We start from the raw sequence: 27,563 nt of genomic DNA, 5'->3' as shown, positions 1-27,563 counted from the left end.
ATACTATATATTTTACATATTTAGGGTTCATTATCTATCTTGCCCATTAGAAAGTAATCTCATTTGTTAATTATACCTCAATAAAGCTAGAAAAAAAAGTAATCTCCACAAGGGTAGGGGTTTTTGTTTTGTGGACTACTGTATCCTTATCATTAAAACATTGCCTGGCACACCGAAGACACTCAATTAATTTTACGGTATAAAGCATATTTGTTATATAAATCAATTTCCTTATGTGGGTTGAACTCATTCTCTTGGGATACAATGGGAAAGTATACGGCATTTTCATCAACTTTTCACTTTACTGAATCCTCATATTCCTAACTTCCATGTTTTCCCAGAACAGTGTTACTTATCTCAACTGACAACTTTTATTTACATTTTCAATATGAGTAGCTTGCAAATAAAGATTTAATTTAATCTTTTCATTTTTCTCTTTATATAGTTGATTTATTACACAATGCAAGGAAGTATTTTATAAGGCCATTAAATTTAGTATTTACGTAAATGGTATTTATACACTGCCACCAGGTTGACCACAGAAAATTACACAGAACTGAGAAAACCAAAGGCACTACAACCAGATATCTGATAGAGTTAATGTTGAATTAGACTCAGACCGATAAATAACTAAACTAAACAGGATAATTGGCTGATGGAACCAAAATATCCTCTTTACTACTACTGAAAGCTTGAGTAGAGGTATGGGACAACACAGGCTTCCTAACTGCGAATAGAATATCCCCACGCGGTTACTGGCAGCACTGAATAAACGGCCACACTTCCCATTCGGGAGCCTTCCGGGTAAAAGAGAGACTTTACCTGGCAGGTCAAGGAGGTGCTCGTCTCGACTTGCTCACATTCAGAGATGAACACTCCCAAGACGAGGGGAAGAAACAGCCCAGACACGCCCTGTTCCTCCCCTCCCTCAAATCCACCAATAAGATGAAGTCCTTCTCCTTGCTGAGGGCAGAGCTAGTGGAGGGGCGGGTAGAGAATAACGGAAGCATTAAGAGAAATGCCTTCCTCCCGGAAACTAGAGGAGCAGGAAATGAGGATTCCTCCCAACAGGGGTTCTCAGGCTTGCCTCTGGTAACATGAATGCTGCCTTTACGGAGAGTATTTGGAAGAAGAGAGGACCCTCTGGGCTGATCTTTGAGATCAGAGCATGCAGGTCCTATGGAAGCCTCTAGTTTTCACTCCAGGCAACATTTCGGTGTGAAAGGAGAAAAGGTGCACTCCTTTTTGTAAGGTCGGATCTTAACAAACGGCACCACGAAACAGAGGAAAACTTCAAGTGAGCTTTATTAGGGAGCGCTCTCGGGCGAGGTTCACTGGTCCGAGAGAAAGGGGCCAGAGAAGTCGCACCCGGGCGAGGGTCGGGCAAGATTTTATACGGGAAGAAGGGAAAGGGCTGTGGTGAATCTGGGAGGGCTCAGGGTATTCCTTATTTGGTGGTCTTTTCGGGTATCCTGGGGGACCGGTAGTCCCGCCCCTCGAAAGGCGGGAAGGCTGGGCTGGGTTCAAAGTCCCCAGGTCAGTTCCTGGAACTGGGTGGTCCGGAATGTCTCCAGGGCAGTTTCTGGAACTGGGTGGTCCGGAGAATTTCGGTCTGATGCAACCTGTGAATCTGATTGTGTTCCCCTGCCTCGGGCCAGTTGGCCTTACACTTTTTTCGCCCTTCCTTTAGAGTAACAGACACCTTTGGACATTTTAAACACGAAGGTAAAATGGGTTGAACCTTCTCATTGGAAGTAAATTAAATCCCAGTATTCAAAAAGTAATTGTTAATTTTTGTATTTATCCTGGAAACATGCGGAATTGAAAGGCTTGTAACAGAAACAGCCCCCTGACTCCAACCTATCCTGCTACCAAAGATAGTCACATTCAACGTTGTGGCTCTTTTTTTCTGGCACTTAACTTCATATTGAAAAATATATCTAATCTGTTATGTCTTATCAATTTAAACATTAGTTTTTAACTTCCTCATAATTTAAGACATTAGCAGTTTTACTGTGCTTTCTCTTTTCCCAGCCCACAAAATTAAAAATACCAGACTGTTTATTCAGTATTTAGTACCTACATTAATGTTTTCTGCCAGATCACATCATATTACATTTTTTTAAAGAGTATGAACATTTTTTAAAATTAATTAATTATTTATTTATCTTTGGCTGCGCTGGGTCTTCCTTGCTGCACACGGGCTTTCACTAGTTGCAGTGAGCGGGGGCTACTCTTCGTTGCGGTGTGCAGGCTTCTCATTGCAGTGGCTTCTCTTGTTGTAGAGCATGGGCTCTAGGTGCAGAGGCTTCAGTAGTTGTGGCTTGCAGGCTCTAGAGCACAGGCTCAGTAGTTGTGGCACACGGGCTTAGTTGCTCCGTGGCATGTGGGATCTTCCTGGACCAGGGCTGAGACCCATGTCCCCTGCATTGGCAGGTGGATTCTTAACCACTGTGCCACCAGGGAATTCCCTACATTTTTTCCTTGACTGAATTTTATTTTCCCCTATAGTTAATAATTTCTTAGCTTTTTTTCCAATTTGGAGTTGCTAATTTTTCACACAACTTCCAGAAGTCTCTTGTTTCACTTTTCCACACAGTCAACCCTCTTTTTAAAACATATCTATCAGTTCTTTGCTTTTCTGGAAGTCACTATGACCCCTCTTACCTTGTTTCTTTTCTTTGTTTTGCTCTTTCATGTTGGAGGAATTCCCCAACTGGCAGGTGATCCTTGATGACATATTCAGATTTGAAAGTCATGTACTATAAGACTTATTGGAAACTCCATGTGTGCGAAATTCTTGTTGAGAGTAAGCACTTCACTGTGGGGGTTGGGTGGCCAACTAGCCTTTTTGCTAGGTCATACAAAAATGTCACTCTCACTGGTTATTTTCTCTGTGTCTCTTCAATTTCCTCAGAGAAGGAGCCTCCCAATTCTTGCTTCAGGAAGGAGGTGACTGCTGATTTTCTGGGATTTGAGCAGGGAAGGCAGGGAGGGCTGTGTTCTCATTCATTATATATGCTTTGAATTAGCCAGTTTACCCACATTCATCTTTGTGCCTGACAACCACAAGTCTAGAGTCCCTATGGCTAACTTTCTTCTGAACCCAAACCTTTTATTTCCTCTGGAGGTGACAGAAAGGTGGGCACTTGCTGCATGGGGGAGGGGTGGGACCTAGATGACTGTCCAATCCTAATTTATATCTTAAACCCATGCATTTGTTTTCACTCCCCATTGTACCCCTTGTCATTCAGGCTGCTATAACAAAACACCATGGACTGGGTGGCCTATAAACAGCAGAAACTCACAGCTCTGGAGGCTGGGTGCCACCATGGTTGGGTTATTGTGAAGATTTTTCATTGTACCCTCACATGGTAGAAGAGTCAAGGAAGCAGCCTAGGGTCTTTTTTATTAGGGCACTAATCCCATTCATGAGGGCTTCACTCTCATGACCTTTCACCTCCCAAAGGGCCCACCTCCTGATACCATCACCTTGGGGGTTAGGATTTTAACAGATGAATTTGGTGAGGACAAATATTCAGCCCACAGCACCCCTTCTTCTGATTAACTGGTACCTTTAATGTCTGAGCCTTTCTATGGCTTGACAGATGAATAAGTTTGTATTTTGTTATCTCCCTCTGCTTGCTTTTAAGAGTCGTCTTCCCCTGCCCTATTAAGTGTTCCATCCATCCACTTGTCATATTTCCCCCAATTTTTATCTTTCTTGTTCACTGCTATCGTCTCTCCCATTCTCATTGTCTTGTATAAATCAATACCTTTTTTATTCCTTCCTGTAATTTTGCTGGAAATTTGGGAGGGAGCAAAGATGAATACTTTTGTTCAATCAGCCATGTTTACCTGACAGGTTTCAATGACTTTTAAAGTACCTACACTGTGCTAGGCAGATGGGGGCATACAAGCAGTAAAGGATTTGGTTTCTGCCCTGAAAATCTTAAGAATTAAATTGCACTTTGAGGTAATAGTTCAGAAATAGCCACAAGGCAGTACAAATGAATGGCTTAGACAAGAAGTAATATGGCTGTTTAGATGAAAGCCATGATGATGTTGATGTTGAAGGATCAACAGGCTCTGGGTAGGAAGAAAGAAAACTGTGTTCCAGGCCTAGGGAAGTCAAAAACTAAGTGTCTGAAAGATTGCACCAAGTTGTGATGGAATAAAAACTCCAAATTCCAGTACGTGCTTTATACTGATGGTTGAAGTCTATTTGATCTACTTGATCTATTGACTCATTAGCATGCATAACTCCTAAAATGCTTTAATTGACTTCCTGTAATACTGTAGTTTAAATTTTTCAGGCAGACATCTGAAATTATAATTTTTAGCTAGTCCCTGCCTAGTATTTATCTCTAAAATGTTTTGTTAAAACTTTCTCATCCAGGGGGCTTCCCTGGTGGCGCAGTGGTTGAGAGTCTGCCTGCTAATGCAGGGGACACGGGTTCGAGCCCTGGTCTGGGAAGATCCCACATGCCACGGAGCGACTGGGCCCGTGAGCCACAACTACTGAGCCTGCGCGTCTGGAGCCTGTGCTCCGCAACGGGAGACGCCGTGATAGTGAGAGGCCCGCGCACCGCGATGAAGAGTGGCTCCCGCTTGCCATAACTAGAGAAAGCCCTCGCACAGAAACGAAGACGCAACACAGCAAAAATAAATAAATTAATAAACTCCTACCCCCAACATCTAACAAAAATAATAAATAAATAAGTAGTTGGGTAGGAAGATATCACTCTTCATTTAAAAAAAAAAAAAACTTACTCATCCAGGCTTATAGTCTTAATTTTTTCCTTAATCTGACTAAAAAATATAATAGGTATATTTAATATAATAGGTATATTTCTGATAGCTTTCTCCCCATTCTCCCAAAGTGTCAATAAAAATCACATACACACATTGATTTCTTATGGGGTATGTATGTATAGATATGTTTCTCTAGACCAAGAAAGGGATACTTTCAGCTGTCTTTGAGGAGATAAAAGAGCCAGAAGTTGCTGTTGTTTGATTTTACAAAACAAAAAATACAAGAACAAATCTTGTCATAGCTTCAAGTTTTAAAGTTTTAGGGCTTTACAGAAACTTTCAGAATTTCAATTTCAATCACAACTTTCTAATATTTTACAACCCTGCCAAGTTAAACAGCAACAGTTGTGAGATTTATCTACAGAACAAATGGCTAAATGACCTTTAAGGCAACTTGCCTCGTATGTCAACTACGGAAAAAAAATAAATAAATAAAAGAATAAAGAAGGAAAAAGAGCTGTAACTATTGAGATTAGTTGCTTTTCTTCTTTTTGCCTGTAACTCAATATCTGGTATAATAGATGTAACGTAAGAGCATAGAGGTGTTTTTAAGGAATTTTTCTCTAAAATGTGTCATTTTAAAAATTTATTATTAAGACACTTGGAATTTTTAGGCATTTTGATCTAAAATATGTCAGTGTTTCCCAAAGTAATTGGGTTGAATTTTTCTACAAATGTGTGTATTGGCTTATGTTAAACTTGGCTGAACAAACTGTTACTGTGAGACTGCATTTAAAACAACTGGTGGGATTTGTGGAAAACACATTTCAATCACTAATAATTTGCTTTCATATTACACATCTCTTCAAGCAGCTCAAAGGAGTTTATAAGACATCTTTTAAATTATAAATATCTTGTAATATCTTACAAATACCAGACATTACTTTCATTACAAAGAATTTTATTCTTCCCATAAGGAATGATTATCAGTAAAATGTTACAGATAAGAAAAGTGGAATATTTGATGGAGGTTTTATTCACCGGTAAGAGAGCTTTGTTCTAAAACAGGTAGCAACAATATTTACATTAGGTTCTGTGCTTATGATCCATGGTTATCACCATAATTAGGATAGGGTCTAGGTTAACAACCTTCTAGAGCATGAAAACAGGAAGGGTTCTGGTACTCCAGGGTGTTAATTGGGATACTTGCAAGCTTTAGCCACATAGGCCTGAAGTTAAATACTGGTCTACCATCTCTAAGCTATTTAACCTGAGGCAAATTGCTTCACTTCTCAGTTTGTTGATATAAGTAAAGGTGCCATATCATGGCAAATAACAAATGGAGACTATTATTAACTTGTACAAAAGAGGCAGCAGTTAATGGGTCAAGTCTTTCCGGTCCCTGGTCAAAAAAGCAGATATCTGCCTGTCTCAAAGGAGACACATTTAGATGAAGAGAAATTTTGACAGACCTCTTCAGGAGAAATCTGTTCTATTCCCTTCTGGTCTATATTTTAGACAGCAATTTGAAATTTTGCCTGACAACCTAAGTTTTTCTTTTCTTTTTTTTTTTTTTATTCTGTACTTTAAAAATGGTTGCCTTCACTACTGCTAAAAGTGACAGGGCTAACAACAAATCATAGCAAACTATAACTTCTATTATTCTGGATAACAAGGTTTTCTGCATTTCTGAAGATATGAATCATGTTTAAAACATTAAGTATTTTAGACAGAAACACTTTTAAGTCATTTTATATATTTCCTGCCTTCTTAAATATAGTATATGAAATATAATTTTAAATCTTTTTAATGATCCATGATCTTAACTGTGAATAGCTATTGGACTGTGCTCTATTTAATCTCCCAGTAATCAATTCCTTTGATGAAAGGGAAGTTCCTTTTTTTTTTTTTTTTTTGCGGTACGCGGGCCTGTCACTGTTATGGCCTCTCCCGTTGCAGAGCACAGGCTCCGGACGCGCAGGCTCAGCGGCCATGGCTCACGGGCCCAGCCGCTCCGCGGCATGTGGGATCTTCCCGGACCGGGGCACGAACCCATCTCCCCTGCATCGGCAGGCGGACTCTCAACCACTGCGCCACCAGGGAAGCCCGAAAGTTCCTTTTATTGATGAATTTATACGATAGTATGAGAGATAAACGAGAATAAAAGTTCTAGAGCAACTTTACAATAACTATGCTATAGATAACCACAAGGTGCTGTAGGAGCTCAGAAGTGGAGCCGCACCTCATTTAAAGTAGGGGTGGGCACTTTGAGATAAGGGATAGGAGAAGTTTTCCAAAGACAGTTGAATTCCAAAGAATAAAGAGAAATTAGCCAGCTAGAGAAGAGGAAAGGGCACAAAGGAAACTGTGAACTCAAAGGAGATTGGTCTGGCACAATAATGGGGTGCAGGTGGCAGAACCGCAAGATATTTAATGATAGAGAAGTAAGCATAAACCGAATAATGAAGAATTATGAATGCCAGGATTCAGAGTTTAACATTGATCATGAAGGCTAGGGACTTCCCTGGTGGTCCAGTGGTAAAGAATCCACCTTCCAATACAGGGGACACGGGTTTGATACCTGGTCGGGGAACTAAGATCCCCCATGCCACGGGGCAACTAAGGCTGCGCACCACAAGTACTGAGCTCGCAGGGCTCAACTAGAGAGCCTGCTTGCCACAAACCACACAACCCACGCGCTCTGGAGCCCCCGCACCACAACTAGATAGAGAAAACACGCATGCCACAACTAGAGAGAAGCCCGCGCGCCGCAGTGAAGCGCCCGCGCACCACAACGAAATGATCCCGCATGACTCAACCAAGATCCTGCGTGCCGCAACCAAGACCTGATGCAGCCAAAATAAATAAATTAATTATTTAAAAAAAACTGTATCACGAAGGCTATTAGAAGCCATTGGAGACTTTAAGAAGGAGACTTAGACTTATCAGACTCATATTTTGGAAGGACTATTCCAGCAGAAGTGTGAAGAATACATAGCAGGAAAATGAGACCAGTGATAAAAAGATAAATTAGGAGCCAACTGCAAGATTCCTGGTGATGCAGGTTTTTATGACTCTGGAAGTGTGGTAGCGGCTGTGAGCATAAAAAAGAGGGGATAAACCCAGGAGTTAAGAATAGTACTGATTTCTTGGGCTTCCCTGGTGGTGCAGTGGTTAAGCATCCACCTGCCAATGCAGGGGACATGGGTTCGAGCCCTGGTCCAGGAAGATCACACATGCCGCAGAGCAAAAAAGCCCAGGCGCCACAACTACTGAGCCTGCACTCTAGAGCCTGTGAGCCACAACTACTGAGCCTGCATGCCACAACTACTGAAGCCCATGCACCTAGAGCCCATGCTTCTCAACAAAGAGGAGCCACCAAACTGAGAAGTCTGCACACTGCAAGTAAGAGTAGCCCCCACTCACCACAACTAGAGAAAGCCCGCGTGCAGCAATGATGACCCAATGCAGCCAAAAATTAATTATTTATTTATTTATTTAAATAAAAAGAAGTAATGAGACCTTACTAAACACTGTGGGCATTCTGAGGTCTCAGAAAGGCCATGCTTAGAAGTAGGGCTTTTCCAGTTCTAAAGTAAAGATTGCTCTAGATCCATCCTAATAAAACCTAAAATAAAAAATACTGTTTATCAAGCAAAGTTGCCAGTAAATTAATTCACCTCTCAAAGGGTCAACACTCTTTAAAGAAAGACAACATAATCCAGATTCTCCACATGTATCTTCCGCAACATCAAGTATACAATCAAAAATTATAATACATATGAGGCAGCAGGAAAATGTGACACATGACTCCCACTCCCCTAAGAAAAAGCAGTAGAAACAGAATAAGAGATTACAAAAATGTTAGAATGACCAAACAAGCATTTTAAAACAAGTATTATAAATATGTGTTCAAAGATTAAAAGGAAAATATGGACATAATGAGTGGAGAGATGGAAGATCTCAACTGATAAATGGAAACTCTAAAAAATACTGAAATTAATTTTGGACTACAAAATTACCATATTTCTAATAGGGCGAAAATTTGCCAGCTGGTCTTAACAGCAGATTGGACTCTGCAGAAAAAAAAACCCAGTAAGTTTGAACACAGTCACTAGAAACTGAAGCATACAGAGAGGAAAAAAAAAGTCTGTGACCTGTAGAAGATTATCAAGAAGTCTAGCACATAATCAGAATTCAGAAGAAGAAGACATTGGGCAGAAAAATGTCCAAATGAATTATGACTAAAGTTTTTCCAAATTTAATATAAAAAATCAACCCACAAAGCCAGGAAACTCAATAAGACATTGATATTCTAAATGCTGAAATGTTAGAGGCAATCAAGAAAAACAAGACCTATACAGAGGAATAGCAGTAAGAATGGTCATTGACATCTCCTTAGAACTAGTGCAAGCCAGAGACAATGGAGTGGAATCTGTAAAGCACTGAAAGAAAAAACTATCAATCTAGAATTTCATTTATGCTTTCCCAAAAAATTCTTCAGAAATGAAGGCAAAACAAATACATTTCAAATAAACAAAAGTTAAGGAACTTTTTTTTTATAAGCAAACCTGTACTGCAAGAAATCATAATGGAAGTTCCTTAAGCTGAAATGAAATGAGAGGACAAAAACTCAAACTTATATCAAGGAATGAAAAGCACTAGAAATGGTAGATGTTTAGGCAAGTATATAACAGTTTTGTTCTTGTTTCTTAATATCTTCAAAAGATAATTTACCTTTTAAAAGAAAGAGTGATAATGAATGTGGAGAATCTCATAATGTAATATTTCTACGTGTTCATTATTAGATGGTACACAAGTGACACTCCATGTATTCCAGAAATATTTTCCTTGCTGTGATGAAAACAATTCAATACATTAATCTTATTTTTCAGTAATTAGTAATTTTAGCTTGAACTGAAGATTATGCAGAAGGAACAAACTTATGACAAGGGACAGTCATCAGTATGAGCCACATCTGGTTCAAATACATGAAACTTCAAAGATAATTCATTCTTTGCTAATGTTAATGGCTCTACTGTTCCCTTTAAGGAAAAATTAAAAGTTGCATTCTAATAAATAAATAAATAAAACAGATAACTGCAATGGCACAATAATTTGGAAAGGATTAAGTGTAAGTATAATATCTAATATTCTTAAATTATACATCCTATGATATTATGTTAGTTCCAAGTAGACTGTTATAAGTTAAGGATGCATATAGTAAACCCTAAGGAAACCACACACACACAAAGAAAGAGTTATAAGTGAAAAGCCAAGAGAAGAGATACAATGGAATACTTATAAGTACTAAATTAATCCAGAAAAAGGAAAGGGGGAAAAATGAACAAAGAACAAACAAGACAAATAGAAAATGAAAAAGTGAGTGGTAGACAAGCACCAAAGTATCAATAATTATATTAAATATATTAGTACTGAGCATATAAATTAAAAGCAGAGATTGTCAAGCACAGTAAAAAAGTAAAATCAAAATATACTCTTTTTAAAGGAAATGTCAATGAAATAAGTAGGTACAGACATTAAAAGTAAAAGAATGGGAAAAATAATATTATGAAAACATATTAATGACTCTCCTTGAGTCATTAATAGAACAATCAGTTGGGGGGAAAAAAGTAACTACATGGAAGATTTGAACAATAGCAGCTACCAACTTAAACTAATTGGTTTAAGTTGGTTTAAACTAATTGTAGAACACTACATTCAACAATGGGAGAATATACATTCTTTACAAATAACTGTAAAGTATTCACCAAGATAGGGCATATAGACCTTATAGACCTTATAGACTGCCACAGTTTCAAGGATGCTGGCAGAAGACATAACAGTCCAGGGTCAGAGATAAAGGACTTTATTACTCATGGCAATAGCTAAAGCTAGAGTATCTCACAGGATATCACAAAAAGGGTCAGATGATAATTGTATACACGGTAGAGTGCATTTACAGGAGAGGAACCCTGAGTTTAGGGAACCCAAATCTTTTTATAATAGGCAGTAAGCCTGCCTGACCTTTCCCTAGGAGGGAGACATTACTTTTATTATATTTATTGTACTAGGCAATAAACAAGCCTGGCTTTTACTCTAGAGGGAGACACTATCTCTTATCCTTGAAAAGATATTCCAGAGAAAAGGCCATCAGTACTTCTGCTCACAAGACATACAGAAATGCAAGGGACCATACAGATGTCTTTTCTAACAGTGTATTGGCATAAATTTAGGCAAACAGATGAATGTAATAGAATAAAGCATCCATAAAGAGATACACACATTTGATCAACTGATTTTCCATACAGGTGCCAAAATAATTCAATAGGGACAGAAATGTCTTTTCAACAGATGATGGCAAAACAACTAGGTACATGGGAAAAAAGGACCTTTTGCCCTACTTCACACAATACACAATGATTAATTAGAGATGGATTTCTGATCTAAATGTAAAAGCTAAACTTCCAATGAAAATATATGAGAAATTCTTTGTTATTGATACTATGGAATAGGCAAAGATTTCTTAGGACACAGAAAGCACTAACCACATGCAAAAATAGAATGACTTCATAATTTTAAACTTCTGCTCATCAAAAGACACTATTTAAGAAAATGAATAGGCAGGACATAGATTGAGAGAAAATACTTGCAACAAGTATATGTGTTAAAGGACTTGTATGAACAGAAAACTAGTTTATACATAGATCAGGAGTTTTTTGAGTCAGTACACTAGAAGGACAACGGGCAAGACAGAGGAGAGTACTGCCTGAGTGTTTGAAGTCTTGAATCACCAGGTGTAGACTGGATAGGAAAAAAGTAAGAAAAAGAATTTGATATATTGGAAGACAATTAAGCAGTCATTTGACTAGAGATATTAATGCTTTCTGAAAGCAAATATAGACACAAGAAAAGAATGAGGATGGAGGAAAAGGAGGCAATAATCAGAAAGAGCATTACTTGGAATTTAAAATTTCAGACGTAGAGCAGACCTAGGAAATAGTGAAATAAAACGGATATTACTGATACCAAGGCACAAGTCAACACCTGACAACAGGATGCTGAAAATCAGTGAAGTAACAATGGCATGGGGTTATTGACGGGATGATGTCAAGCCCTGAGGAGGAAAGGAAGCCAGTGAGCCAGGTGCCAAAGCTTTCCATGATTATGGATTAATGAGAAAGTCAGCAGTTAAGAGTGACCAGAGGAGAGTGAGGGTAACTTGTTTATAATGGCATAATGGACACATATGCTATGCATGGTTAGACATTTTCATATTAAATTTTCACAGTACCCCTATAATATTATTACCTTATCCTCATTTCACAGATGATTAAACTGGAGTTCACAGATGTTAAGTAATTTGCTCCAGGTTATAGAGTTTGTGAATAACAGAGCTCGATTCAAAACCATATCTGCTTGAATGAAAAGTTAGTATCCTTTCTACCATGTCATACTAACAGCAGATAACCTGGGCTATAAGTGAGAGGGTATGTGAAGGAACAATGGTGCTGGTCAGGGAGGGACTAGAGGGTCAAAAATGTGGACAATTTACTCTCAGCCTGAGTAGGACTAAAAGCGCCTACTACTGAGAGGGTTGAGAGAACTGGGAAGAGATCTTTTACCTTCAAAAAACAGCAAGGTAGCAGTTAATTTAATCTGAGTGATGAACTGTTCTACAAAGACCTTGGGTGTATAAGAGAGGTTTTTGTGATTCTTAGGGTCTACCATGGACCACTCAAGGACTTATTACTCCAAACCTAAATCGAAATTTTTTTAATAATTAGGTCTGTTATTTATAATTTTTTTTATTCTTTTTTCTTTTCTTCAAGCTCACAGTTCTTACTTCTCACAGTTGCCAATATCTTTGCATGTAGAAGCTCCTCTCTCCTCTCCTAACGTGTTGCTCCTAACCTAGGAAAGGATTATAAGCCAGATAGCCAAGCTTATTAAAATCATAGGCTATATAAAGCTTAGTAAAAATATGTGCTACATAAGAACAAATTGTTTCTGACAGAGGCCCTGAGAAAGCCTTCTATAAATGAGGAGCAAGAGCTTTTGCTTAAGTGATCCATTTTTGTTTATTTTTAGTTTCAAGCTATGTTACGGGTGGGTGAGGTTGCTGGCTAACTAAATTCCAGTAGGTAAGGTCTTGCTATACAGAATCAGAATAATAAAATTATTAAATATAATTTGTTTAAATATTATTTAATTAACCTTTAGTAAATGTTAAATGAATTATACTAAAACTTTTTCAATTATAAGTCTTCTTTTTGGCCTATATATTTGTTCATCATTTGGAAGGTAAAGATATTTTTAATGAGCCAAGATCTAATTCAAACAAAATGAATTTGTTTTGGGCAACTGCTGACAGCATCTTTGGATCTTTGAGCTGAGCCTGGAGCTCACTGGATTGAAAATGGTGGTATCATAAAAACAAATATCGTATATTAATGCATATATGTGGAACCTAGAAAAATGGTACAGATGAACTGGTTTGCAGGGCAGAAATAGAGACACAAATGCAGAGAACAAATGTATGGACACCAAGGGGGGAAAGTGGCAGGGTGGTGGTGGTGTGATGAAGGAGATTGGGATTGACATGTATATACTAATATGTATAAAATGGATAACTAATAAGAACCTGCTGTATAAAAAAATAAATAAAATAAAATTCAAAAAAATACTTAATAAGTTTTCCTGAATATGCAAAACAAGCACTTTCACCTATTTCTGGAAAGCTTACAGCATTGCAGAAAGCAAAATCAGGAGACAATAAGCATACACCGGTGGTAAAAGAAAAAAAAAAGAAAGAAAATGGCGGTATCATAATTTATAATGTGAGAATAGACTCAGAATGAGGCATAAGAAGGATAGAAGAGATTTATTAAACTTTAGGTCCACATATCTTGTGGTAACTTCTGAGAAACCAGAAATTCTATTTGTCCATACGTATTATCTTTCTGCATAACACAGACTGTCATCAGACCATTTTAAGCTACACAGTAAAAGTCCACTGGCCTAAACTATTCATGTCTTTGGGAAAGCTTAAATGAGACATATTTCTGTAATGTTTGGGTTTTATATAATGAACATGTATTATTCCTGTGCTCAGAAAAAAACAAAGTATGATAAAAAAAATTTTTAAAGTATGAAAAATTTATATAGAATTTGCTAGTTTTTCAAATTACACTGGAATAAAATTGAAGTTCTACTAAGCCAGAAGTGTTTAATAAACTAATTCTTGAAGCAAGTGGTCTTTATCACAAGAGCTAACTCTAAACTACTGTGTGGGCTCCAGCAAATCAATCTAAGTGCCTGCTATATTTTTCTACATATACCTTAAAAAGAGGATCCAGAAAAATTAAATCCCTCTCGACACGTGGGCGAGAAGTTGATCTGTGTACTTAGTTCCCGCTTCTCCATTCTGTGGCCACTGAATAAAGCTGTACTGTGAGGAGGAGGAGGAGGAGGAGGAGGAGGGGGAGGAGGAGGAGGAGGAGGAGGAGAAGAAGATCCAAGGCTATTTTTAAAAGAAAAAATAAAATCGACATAAATAAAGACCATCCCTGCCCTGTCTGTGGAGGACATAAGAAAGGCAAGGTTTATAATCCCACCAACTTTTGTTTGGTAAAAGCTTGTATATGAAGGTAGGAGGACAGAGAGAATGGATGCCATGGGCTTTCTTTTTTTCCTCTCTTTTATCCTTCTGACTGTTCCCTGGCATACTGACAAATCATCAGATTCTTCCATCAAAGTTCTAATATAGACAGCATTTGCCTTTGTTTTTAAGACCATCATCACCTACAAATGAAAGAACTGTTAACTTGCTTATGTTATCTTTTTTCCAGCTCCTCAAGAATACGGAGGAAATTGAGTTAAGACAGGCATTTTTTTCCCTACATTTCATAGAACAAGCCTATATAATTTATAAACAAACCAAACTGTCAGTTGCTTTTAACTCATTATTTAGGTAGAAAACAGTTGTTTGAGGTGGTTGCTGCTTTTAATTTTTTTAAATCGCATCTGTAACAAGTTCAAGGTAATTTTGAATTCCAGGTTTGATTCAGTAATCAGCTGAATGAATTTTCAGTTGAAATTCTAAAGAACTGTATGAATAAATGTTACTTTTTTTTTCTCTTTTGAATATGTTTTATATTTAAATTTGAAATCTTGGGCACTTCATACATGAAGTTATAGAGATTATATGGTAATCAACATATTTAAGTTTGTATTTCCTAACTGTGCAGTTATGTTTACATGCAGAATATAAAGTAGAGGGCCTTCTAAGAAGGCGTTATAAGTAAATTTAACCTTGAAAAATGAATTGTCTCTTCAACTATGCTATATCCTCTCGTTAATGTTTACAGTATTCATAGAAGAATTGCTAGAGAATGTGCTGGAGAATCTAGGGAAATGTTTAAAAAAATAAGCTTAAAAAATATAAAATAAAATATAAAAATAAAAAAATAAGCTTAACATTTAACATTGCCTATGTTATATTGATCTTCTTAGTGGAAGTTTCATAAAGCCAAATTGCCTGTCCATGTTTTCCAGCATGTAGTATTTGAAAAAAATTGTCCCACTGGAAACAATAATAAATGAATTTTCCTATAATTACCCTGGCCACAACCACTTAGTCTAGCTGCACTAGCATGAATGTTGGTGCAAGGCCCAGGAGGTCGGTACAAAATCAAACCTCAATAACTACAGCAACAGGCAGGAGCAGGCATGGGAAAATTGGAATCCTAAAATTAGATTCTTTCTAATGGGCAGAACAAATGGGCAGAACAAATAACTGCTCACAAAGTTTGACTTAGAATCGTGGAATGTTACAGCTTATGGTAAATCTGAGGACCAAACAGATGAGTGCAGCGATTAATTATTAATTGCTCCCCCCACACTCTCTGTTTTCCTACTCACCATCTCGCCACTTGGGCCACTCTATGGAAGGGCCCTCACTGCTTTTTGATTACCAACAGTGGAGTAACCGAAACTCTCAAACGCTCATTTTGTTAAGATCAAAAGCCTTGAGCCAAGAGTAAGGCAAGAAAGATCGAAAAGGTATATCATAAGATATGTGCTTTCTCCACCCTTCTACAACCCATCTAAAAGGCCTGTTTGACCTTTATTGTTGCTATCGTTATCTCAGGGTACCACAGTCTTCATATCCCCCCAGTGGTGGTTTGTGCTGAGCGTGAGGCCTGGGGTGCTGCTGGAGGGCTTCTCTCAGTGTTCCCGTTCCACCCTCAGATTTCATCAGTCCCTGCACACCTGCACCTCAGAGGGCATTTCTCTCCAAACACTGGCCCCCTGCCTCAGCAGGAGACTGCTGTTGCTTATTGGGGGTGGTTTTGATTCTTCTAGTCTAGCCCCCAAATTAGGCAGTCTGTGTACCTGGGCCTTGGGGATGGGGCCTTTTCAGCGCTCCTGCTTCTCTCCGCATGGCAACCAGACCTTCCCTTGTTTCTGAGGCTCCAAGAACAGCTCTCTCTGGTCTCCTGCCCTACCCTAATCTTTCTTGTGCGCATCCAGGGTAAGCCTATGGAGAAGAGTTTGGAAAAGACTGTGAATTCCCCTCATGAGCCGGGCTTCCAGTTATCCTAAACTGATATGCTAGCCCACACATGGCCTATAGGAATTTACTGGCGTTTTAGCTGATTTCTTCTTAGCTGCTTCCCTGAAGGCCACCTCTTCCTCCTTTGCTCTGCTAAAAGTAAAAGAGTTTGTATGTCCCATCCCTCCTCAAAGGGGTTTATCACTCTTTGAGATTCAGTTGCCTTAGCTGCCTTGCAACTTGGTTCTCTGATAGGTTTAAGAAAAGATAGGCTCTTTTAGACTATCTGGATTATTCCTGTTGTTAGTATAGAGACAACATTTTTTTTTTTTTTTTTTTTTTGGTACGCGGGCCTCTCACTGCTGTGGCCTCTCCCGTTGCAGAGCACAGGCTCCAGACGCGCAGGCTCAGCGGCCATGGCTCACGGGCCCAGCCACTCCGCAGCATGTGGGATCTTCCCGGACCAGGGCACGAACCCGTGTCCCCTGCATCGGCAGGCAGATTCTCAACCACTGCGCCACCAGGGAAGCCCAAGGCAACATTTTTTTGTGTGTGGCTTTCCCTGTCCTAAACAAAAGTAGAACCTGTAGTCTCTCATTAGTGTCCAAAAAACATCCTTTAAAATTCCTTAAACTTTTAAAAACTCAATAATCTCAGTGAAATGAAAGAAAATGAGAACCAACAGTGCTTTTGCCTACAGCAATTTCTCTGGCTTTCTCCACCAAGGGTTGGGAAAACAGATTGCCTTAGGCCCAATATCTGCCTGGTGAGCTCTGAAAGAATGGTATGGGATGTGTTCCCTAAAGCTTCTCACACATAGGGCTATAGAACTCAGGGTTCTAATCACTCAGTGTTACGGACTGAATGTTGATGTTGCCCTAAAATTTTTGAAGATGGGGGTTTTAGGTTGGTAATTAGGGTTAGATGAGGTCATGAGGGTAAGGCCTTCATGATGGAATTAGTGCCCTTACAGGAAGAGACACCAGAGAAGCTTGCTCCCCTATTTCAAGCACACAGAGAAGAGGTAATGTGAGCACACAGCAAGATGGCAACCACCTACAAGCCGAGAGAAGAGACTTCAGAATGAAGCCTACCTTGCCAGCACCTTGATCTTGGACTTCACAACACCCAGAACTGTGAAAAATACATGTCTGTATCAAAGCCACATAGTCTACAGTACTTTATTATAGCAGCCTGAGCACAGACACCTAGTATTGAACAGCCTAGAATTATCCGAGAGATATTTCTTAGACCAGTGAAAACTGTTATGGTTTGTCACTGGAGTGTGGCGATCTCTAATCCAGAGAGGTTTTAGTTATGGAGTGGCTTTTCTTATAGCCCCAGCATGGGCTTGTGTGGGTGAACCAAGCCATGTGAAGAGTTACAAAGGATGGACCTGTGTGATCTGAAGATCCAAAGTCACTCCTATAGGATGAACAAGAAAGAGGGCAGCAACATCTTCCAAAGGCTCTGAATAAAACACACGTTTTTCCAGATAGAGTACCCTAGTAGGGACTTCCCTTTTCTGTATCTTTCCTTTGCATACCCGAAGGTCTTCTTTTTAATTTAACTTATTCGTCTAACAAATATTAGTGTTTACCGTGTGCCAGGCACTGCCCTGGAAGGTTGGAATATATCAGAACGCAGAACAAAGAGCCCTACATCTAGTATGCAGTTTTCATTCTAGCAATGGGAGACAGAATTAAACAATATATGAGATACATAAGTAGATGATATAAAATAAGGAAATTTATAGGTGCTACAGAAAAAAAGAAAAAGTAAAGGGAGTCAGAAGTGGTGTGGGTGATAAGTTACAGTTTTAAGTAGGGTAATCAGTATAGACTCCAGTGCAAAGGTGGCATAGGAGCAAATAATTCACTGAGGTAAGGGAGCTAGCCAGGCAGATAACTGGGGAAAGAATGTTCCCAGCAGAGGGAGCAGCCCACAGAACAGCCCTGGGTGAGAACGTGCTCAGTGTGTTCCAAGAACAGTACAAAGACCAGCAAAGAGGAGAGTGGTGAGAGTGAATGTTAGAGAGGCAAGGGACGAGTTGGCAAGTTATAAAATTACAAGTAGCAGGGCTTATCTGTACATATTGTTTCTAAGCTCCATGCTGAATGCCCCTCCTATTGCTGAATGATCCCTCTCCTTTTGTATCTGGCTTCTTAAATAAAGAAGACTCTTATAATGTTCATGCTGGGCGTCACCAGACAGGGGTTGATTGGAGGGAGGCAATAGTTCAGTCCCAGATTAATAATACAGCAGTTAATAGAACAGTTGTTACCAGATCATTGAAACAGGTCTCAGTCTAGATGATCAATAAGTAAGATGATTTTAAAAATTCAGTATCATTAGTAATCACCAAGATATAATTTCCTACTATTAATATAGATTATTTCTATAAAATCTAGTTGGACATACTGTTATTTAGTATTATCAAAGATGGGGAAATAGAAACTCTCCAATCAGGTAATTGGAAGCATAAATAGGTTACAACTTTACTGAATGGCAATTTGGCAATACATTAGCAGCTCCCTTAACTGGCCTCTTTTTTTTTTTTTTTTTTTTTTTGCTGTTCGCGGGCTTCTCACCGCTGTGGCCTCTCCCGTTGCGGAGCACAGGCCCCAGACGCGCAGGCTCAGCGGCCACCGCTCACGGGCCCAGCCGCTCCGCGGCACGCGGGATCCTCCCAGACCGGGGCACGAACCCGTGTCCCCTGCATCGGCAGGCAGACTCTCAACCACTGCACCGCCAGGGAAGCCCTGGCCTCTTTTTAACCAGTTTTCTGAATTAACCAGAACCCACTGTTCTCTCTACAAAGCACACTGTCTAATACCATCTGCACACTGAATGCTTGAAGCTAAGGGGCTTCTCTCAAAACTACCTAAGTACTGCTGCTTTCTCAATGTTTAGTAACCAAAGGGGTTTATCAAGAGGATTATGTTTTCTCTAAACTTATCATTTCAGTTCTAGTCATTATCATAATTGTTATTTATTAAATATTATATAATCTGATGAAATGAAAATGATTTTTTTTTCAGTGGGAAACATGTGCTTTGAAATGACTCAATGAATATACATTTTTTAAAGAAAAAAAATTGCTGTCAAATCAGATGTGGGTGAATCAAATGCAAAAGAAATTGTAAAAATTTTGAAAAGCTGCTTTTCAAGTGTTTTAAGTTCTCTCTCCATTTTAAGCAAAGTGAAACTAGAATCATAAATGATTTATTAATTATAGTTGTGATTTATGGAAAAAAAAGTGGTTCAGAGTTCCAATCAATAAAATGTACTGTAAACAGAAAACAAAACAAACAGACAAAACTTTGGCCCAAAATTAAAATGCTGGCACATGGAAGAACATAAAGCAAATAAAATAAATAAGGTATGTATGTATCATTTTAATAGATTTCCTGCCTTCAACAACTTCTTTCAACTAGCCTATCACTCACAGGCAACAGGGCTTCAAATGTATAGGTCAAAACCTTAAAATCATATGGTCACATTAGCAGTCTAATAATGAGAAAACATCAGACAAATACAAACTGAGGGACATTCTAAAAAATAACTAACTTGTACAGTTCAAAAGTGTCAAGGTCATGGAAAACAATTTGAAAAAGATGAGACATAGTAACTAAATGCAACATAGTTATATGGATTGGAATCTGGAACAGAAAAAGAAAGATGTTAATCCTGAAGCTCAGTTTAATATTTACCAATGTTAATTGCTTAGTATTGGTAAATGTGCCATGGTTATGTAAGATGTACATTAGGGGAAGCTGGCTGAACAGTATATAGGAATTTTCTGTACTATCTTTGCAACTCCTGTGTAAATCTAAAATTATTCAAAGTAAAAATTTTTTAACTGTATGGGAAAAATCCACTTTACCCAGTTCCAGAAATTCTACTGCTGATGGCTTACTCTAAGGAAATAATTTAAGATGTATGCAAAGGTTTAGCCATAAGCTGTTAATTGAAAATAACTTAAATGTACAAAATAGGTGATTGATTAAATATAATTATGTATTACAATCAATAGCATATTTCCTAGCTATTAAAATACTATTTTAGAAGTATTTTTAATTATATGGAAAAAATATTTATTATATAATATTAAGTGAAAACAAAGGAGATTTGAAACTAGGCTGTAGAGTACGAACTCATTTGTATGTGTGATTATATATACACTCTCACAGAATGCACAAACACACACACACACACACACACACACACACACACACACAAGCATGCACAGAAAAAATCTTCGGAGGGCCAAAGATTTTAATAAGGGTTATTGCTAGATTTTGAGATCAATGTTGCTTTATTTTCCCCAAATTTAAAAATGTATTGCATTTTATGATTTAACTATGTCCAATGAACTTCAATTTTTTTTCTTTCTTCCTTTTTTTAAATGCCCAATGAATGGCTCTAAAACGCTAGAATATAAGGGCCCCAGGGTAATTTTACCATGAAACACCTTTGTCCTAGTACAGCACTGAGGAAGGTGTTGGGGAGTAAGAGGATCCTTCTTTGAAATCTTAAACAATCAGTGGACAATAAATAATCTGCACTGACTGATGCAGAAGCTGCTGGAGCATAAAGTTCATCCTAAACGTCATCTTCGCAGACACCAGCCGTTCTAAATGATTACCGGACTTCTGGTTGTCGCCAGCTTCAGCTGCAACATTACAAGGCAGCAGCACAGCGCTGGAGCAGGTAGTGGCTTTTTAACAAGCAACCAACATCTGTTGGCAGTTTTGAAGTCTGCCAGCTCAAGGGGTGGCGTTGCCAGATTTAGCAAACTAAAATATGGGACTCCCAGTTAAATGTGAATTTCAGAGAAACAATAAATAGTATTTTAGTACAAGGTTTCCCAAATGTTGCTTGGGACCTACTTATAATAAAAAGATATATATATATATATATATATATATATATATATATATATATATATATATATATAAATAAAATTGTTTATCTGAAACTTCATTTAATTGGAAATCCTGTATTTTATCTGACAACCCCACCAAAATGATGAGTCCAAATCCCCACTGTAACAAGGTAAGCATATATTACTTCTCATTTTTCTAACTTAAAATGTTACTAAATAAAATAATATAATGGGAAACATTTCTGTTAGATTTTGTTTGTAGTAGCTCTAATGCCTTAGCAGGCTGATATTATAAAGAAGAGAAAACAAGGGAGGAGGCAACTGACCTCAGGCACTCTTCTATTAAGGCATCCTATTACCCTTGAGCTAGAAGTCTCTACAGATTGGACTGAAGGAAGAATTTTCAGCCACAGGAATTATTTATTTATTTTTGGCTGTATTGGGTCTTCATTGCTACCCGCGCGCGCGGGCTTTCTCTAGTTGCAGTGAGCGGGGGCTACTCTTTGTTGCGGTGCACGAGCTTCTCATTGCAGTGGTTTCTCTTGTTGTGGAGCATGGGCTCTAGGCGCGTGGACTTCAGTAGTTGTGGCATGTGGGCTTCAGTAGTTGTGCAGGCTTCGTTTCTCCACGACATGTGGGATCTTCCCTGACCAGGCTTGAACCCGTGTCCCCTGCATTGGCAGGCGGATTCTTAACCACTGCACCACCAGGGAAGCCTCTAGCCATAGGAATTATGTTAGGCATTGTTTGCAAGAAATATAGAAGCAATAAAGCTGGCAAGAAGACAGGAACAAGCAGGACTGGTCCTTGGAATATGAAAAGGAGTTTGGGAGGGAGATGAGTGTCAGGGAGAGAAATTGGATTTCTTGCTAACCTGCTATCTAAGTAGGTAAAGTCAAATATAACACTTGGAAACGTGGTTCACTGCTGGGAGAAGTTATTCACACCTCAACTGTAATTTGGGACACCCGGAACTGCATCTGCAAGAATCATTTGTCACTTCAGCAGTAAAGAATAATGATTATTAAGAAACAAAAGAAATAAGCCAAGCTTTTGAAGTCAGGAACTCAGGCAAGAAAAGTGACAGAAATCAGATAGGTTACTGATGTCAATCAAGGTAAGCAAATCTGGAATCTACAAAACTGTTATGATCAACACCCCTGCCATAAGGACATGGAAGAAGAGCCTAATTGCAAGGCCGGAAGTATTTGAGCTCTTAATATTACCTGCCAAAGGCGGAAGATGGTGGGCAAACTCAGGACTCCCTGGGGCTGCAGGGGACTGCAGGGACATTAGAATAGTTACCCTTGTGTTCCTACCGTCTAGGCCTTTCTTGCCATATAAATCATTCAAACTGTTTGGAAAGAACTGATATTACAACTAGAGTCCTAACATAAGATATAGGTTAAACAAAGTTATTAAGCTTTCTTCAGTAACAAAGGATACAGCCCTTTTGCACTAATCCTCCTTGCAACCATGATTCTATTTGCAATACGGTGAATAACTAAGTGCTTAATAAATGCTTTTTGATGGGAATGAGAATGTTTTGAATGGTAACAGAAGGGCCAGAAGGAGACTTGAAGGGAAAATTGACTGCCACCCATACAGAGACCAACTTGACAGAAAAAGTCAGCTGGGCAAATATTTGACTTACTGTACTTGTTTCTATCTATCTGTCTTTGTCCCAAAAAGTTTTAAGAGGGCTTAGCTGGGCAAATGTGTTCTTGCTTGGTAGCCTAGCAAAGGACACACATGATGGGAATGAGTTATCCCTTTCTAGTTATGCTGCGTTTTCTGCAGCAAGGGTGCAGTTCCTTCTGGGATGGGTAAATCCAATTAAACAATTACTAAGTCTCCACGTTACATTCCATCTATAACTATGTTCTTCATATTTGTTCCTTTGTTCCGTTATTTGCTAGGAAATATTAAAAGACTTTAAATCAACTGTTAAATTATAGAAATTAATTCGCTTAAGCATTTCTCAGGTCCTACTATGTACAAGGACCTTTGCTTTGTGTTAAAAAAATATTTTTTGGTGGAACCAAGCAGTCCATCTTCTAGGCAAATAATTAAGAAGTTCATGAACATTGTCAAAAGTGGCAAAAAATGGAAGCAACCCCAAACTTCATCAATAGTAAAATTGATAAATAAATTGTAGAATATTCATACAATGAAATATTATTCATCAATGAAATGAATAAATGCAACCTGTTCTCATCAACATGAGTGAATCTGAAAATCATTTGGCTGAAATCATGGACAAATTCATGCAGTATGACTCAATTGGTATAAAGTTTAAGATTTGGGGAAACTAAACAATATAATAATGTCAAAGGATAGATATCTAGGTGGCAAAATTATAAAGAAAATCAAGGGGAACAAAAATTTAGAATAGAGGCTACTTCTGTTTCAGAGGTAAAAGAGATACATTTGGCAAGGTGTCTCTGAAGGGCTGATACTGTCCTATTTCCTAAGGCTGGGTGGTGGGTACAGAGATATTTATTTTACTATTATTTAAACATTACATATAGGTTTTATACACTTCTTTGTATGTATGATATATTTCAAAGATTATTTTTAAAACAGAGGTTTAAAAAATAATTGAAGGGGAAGCCCCTAAGGGATATTTTTTTCTATTTGGATATCTCAGAAATACCAAGTCTATAAAACATATTTTAATTAACTACTATATGTAACATAGATAGCTAGTGGGCACATGCTGTATAGCGCAGGGAGCTCAGGTCTGTGCTCTGTGATGACCTAGATGGGTGGGATGGTGGGGGGGAGGGAGATCAAAGAGGGAGGGGATATATGTATACATATAGCTAATTCACATCACTGTATAGCAGAAACTAACACAACATTGTTAAAGCAATTATACTCCAATAAAAATTTTTTTTAATTAAAAAAAAGAGCTTTCTCTAGGTTTTTATGAGTATTCAGATATTGATGTACAATGGGCAATTTAGATGATCACTATTATGGAAGGGATGTGGAGCAATGAAGAATATCTCTAAGAATATATGTTCTCCATCTTTGGCTCTAAGATAGTCAAATCTTGTTAAATAAGAAACCGTACTTATGTTTAGGATAAATTTAAATAGAGACAATGAATTAACTGAGATGACATCATACTATACATGACTATGATATCTATTAGCTGAGAGTAATCAATTGAATGCCAAAATTAAGCCTCAAAACCAACTGGATGAGTCAACGATCCTATTATACAGATGGTGAGACTTTGATACAGAGCTAGCCAGTATTAAAAATATAATATTTGTGTTTTTTTTTAATTTTTATTAGAGCACTTAATTCAGAGACCAGATTTTCTTTTGTAGTGAGAAAAAGAAAAAATAATTTTTAAATATATTTACCAAAGCAAAGGTAATGGAATTGGAATTGTTTCACCTGGAGAAAAAAACCCTAAAAATCAATTGATGGCTGGCCTCAGACCCATGAAGGGTTTATACAGGAGAACCCTGAGCAGATGTTTCCTGTGTCTGGAGAAGAATAAACAAGAGACATTGTATTTAAGTTGAACAGGAGTAGATAGATAGATAGATACATACATACATACACAGACATATATACATGTCCGTTAATGTATGTTTGTTGTTTGTAAATACATAAATCTGGAAGGATATGTAACAATGGTTAACCGGAATTTACTTCTGAGGAATAGCATCAGGAGAGAGTCAGACTTGGGATACGAATCTTTAACTTTCTATACTTCTGTATTATATGATTTTTTTAAATTAACAAAGTATTACTTTTTACTTTTCTAATTTAAATTGTTAATAAAGAAAAAATTGGGATTGGGTTGGACAGCATGGTAGCTCTGATATTGAGTCTGTCATCCTTGTTACCCTATTATCCCTCCAACTGGAAATAAAGGACTCTTAACTATAAGCATTGTCTTAGTCAACCATAATTTAGTTGTAGGAAATAGAAATTCACTTGAGTACGCTTAAGTAAAATGATTCCAGAGGACATGAGTATATCTGGGATGGTCAGGAAATGGAAAGCTGACAGGAACTCTCCAGCTCAAATGTTATCTTTTCCCTACTCCTCTGTGCTTATTTGCTTTACTCTTCTCTTTTTCTACATGTATAGAAATGGTGTCCTCCATCTCTGAATCTACATTATTTTCCAAGACTAGCTTCTACAACCAACTACCTAAAAATTCTAAATCATGTTTTCAAGTCCCAGATTGTCTCCTAAAAGTCAATCATCTGTACCAGAGTGTTAGATTTACATGTCCATTTTGCCAGTTCACAGGGATGGAGCGTGAGCTCTGAGAATGAGAAATGGGCAGGTTTTCTGAGATTGAATGTGGGACAGGAAGGGAAGAATAGCATCTTTTCTAAAGGGTCCTAAATCATTGTAATGGCCTGCTAAGGTTTAACTTTTGGGAATATGCTATCTACGCCATATAGTCCAAGGTTTCATACTATATATATTTATAATATCATACTTATATGTGATTTTTTTAGTAATATTATCTTTGAATTTTCATCAGACTACTTTATCCATGAAACTTTATATCAAAATTATTCAGAAAAGATATACTTAAAAGGATATGGGCTGCTTTATAAATCAGAAGCATCTCTGCAAATTCCAAAGCCTGGGAGAAGCCTAATAAACATAAAATACCGTTCCAACAGGAAAGGTGCAAATAACAAAAGTCACCTTGGGACGATAGAGGAAGACGGCAGGTCATCAATTCCAAATAACTTTAATGGTGGTAGGTCCATGGAAATGATGTCAGTTTCCTCTAGACAAGACAGACCATCTCTGGTGTTTTGGTGAATGTCTGAGGTGGAGGGACAGGCTGAAAATAGAAGTCATAACATCAGTTATATTGGTGAAGATAATGTGTGCAAAATGAGCAAAAGAACATAAAATTGAAAAGTTCCTATATTAGGTATAGACAGACAACGGCAATCAGGTCAAATTAAGGAAAAAACTTTTTGAGGGGATAATTTTTACTGCTATGGCCCTGGAAGTGAATTTTCTACTCCTTTGTTTCTCATCTTTATTTCAATAGTAACTTCCTTCAAACTGGACATGTAACTGAACAAAAGATAGTTGAGATTGTGAGGAATTTATTTACAATGAGAATATATCCATTGAGAATCATATCTTAATAGCTTGGCATTGTACATTTGATCATGCAAATTTTTTTTCAGGCAAGAAAGATAAAAAGTACAGCCTAGATCAAGGACTCTTTCAAAGTAAGCTAGCTTCAATGTATTAATAAAGAGTTCCAGAAATTGGTTCAGTGTAAATAAAGTATTAGATAATGAATGAATATAATCTAAACTAGAAGATTTTTATTTAATATTATCTATTCTTAAGTCAATTCATTTAATTGGTATTAGGAGATGGAAGTAATGTATCAATAGTTTTCTAAATGTATGGATTCTTCGCTACAGCTAGAACTTTAAACGTTGCTTAGGTATGCGATCTTGAGGATGTGTGCTATTGGTAAGCTCCAAATAAGATTCATTAAGACACAGTAGAGAGCTCAGTGCATTTTAAAAATCATATCTGAACAATCTATTTTAAACATTTTTCCTTGCATGATAAAAACATCTTTCCAGTTAAAAAATAGACATAAATTCAAAGAAAATGATTTGTTGGGTAACCACTTCCCTTAATTTAAACTAGCAGTTCACTGTTCTCAGAGTATAATTCCCAGACCGTCAGCATAAGCTCCACCTAGAAACTTCTTGGAAATACAAGATGTTGAGCCCCACCCAGACCTACTGACTCAGAAACTCTAGAGGTAGGGCCCAGCAATTTTAAAAAGCCTTCCAGATGACTCACATGCACACTAAAGTTTGAGAATCATGGCTTTTTATTACCATTCTACTCTGATGACCTTTACTGAAAAAAGGGGAAAAAATCTAGGCCATTTATAGAAATGAATTCCCCATCAAAATGCCTGATTTATAGAAATGAATTCCCCATCAAAATGCCTGCAAATGTATTTTTGAGCCTTGATGGATTAATCATTCAGCCTGGGACATAAAGATTAACCAAAATAATTACAATTCAGCAGCCTTTAAGCATTACATTATTTTAGATAAAAGAAGGCAAGTTTCCATTTTTCAGGTAAAAAGTATTACAATAGTATTAAATAATTTTTCTTTTGCTATTGAAGATTCTAATTATGGCATTCTCTGTAATCATAGCACAGCAGAAATAATCTGGTAAGGACTGAGAATGTTTGTTTAATGAGGTTGTCTAATTCAGAACTTAAATTGAAATTTTTGGAGTAAGTTTTCCCCTGGCCTGAAGATTTTTATACTGGTATTTCATGTTCCAAAAGATCATTCTTTATTCATAGCTCATTTT

General features: G+C 37.7%; 1 protein-coding gene across 1 annotated transcript in view; it reads right to left on the bottom strand.

The window, feature by feature from the left end:
• Window positions 1-20,928, bottom strand: part of LOC137224294 (uncharacterized) — a 480,626-nt gene extending 459,698 nt beyond the window's left edge. Inside the window, exons 1-2 of the mRNA XM_067737162.1 lie at window positions 20,885-20,928; window positions 14,163-14,278 (exon numbers count right to left, since the gene is read on the bottom strand). Coding sequence (XP_067593263.1) covers window positions 14,163-14,278; window positions 20,885-20,928 — 160 coding nt within the window. The remainder of the gene's footprint in view (window positions 1-14,162; window positions 14,279-20,884) is intronic.
• Window positions 20,929-27,563: the final 6,635 nt, after the last annotated feature.

The sequence above is a fragment of the Pseudorca crassidens genome, chromosome 5, assembly GCF_039906515.1.
Source record: "Pseudorca crassidens isolate mPseCra1 chromosome 5, mPseCra1.hap1, whole genome shotgun sequence".
Lineage (NCBI taxonomy): Eukaryota > Metazoa > Chordata > Mammalia > Artiodactyla > Delphinidae > Pseudorca > Pseudorca crassidens.
This window is presented reverse-complemented; position numbering and strand designations above follow the sequence as displayed.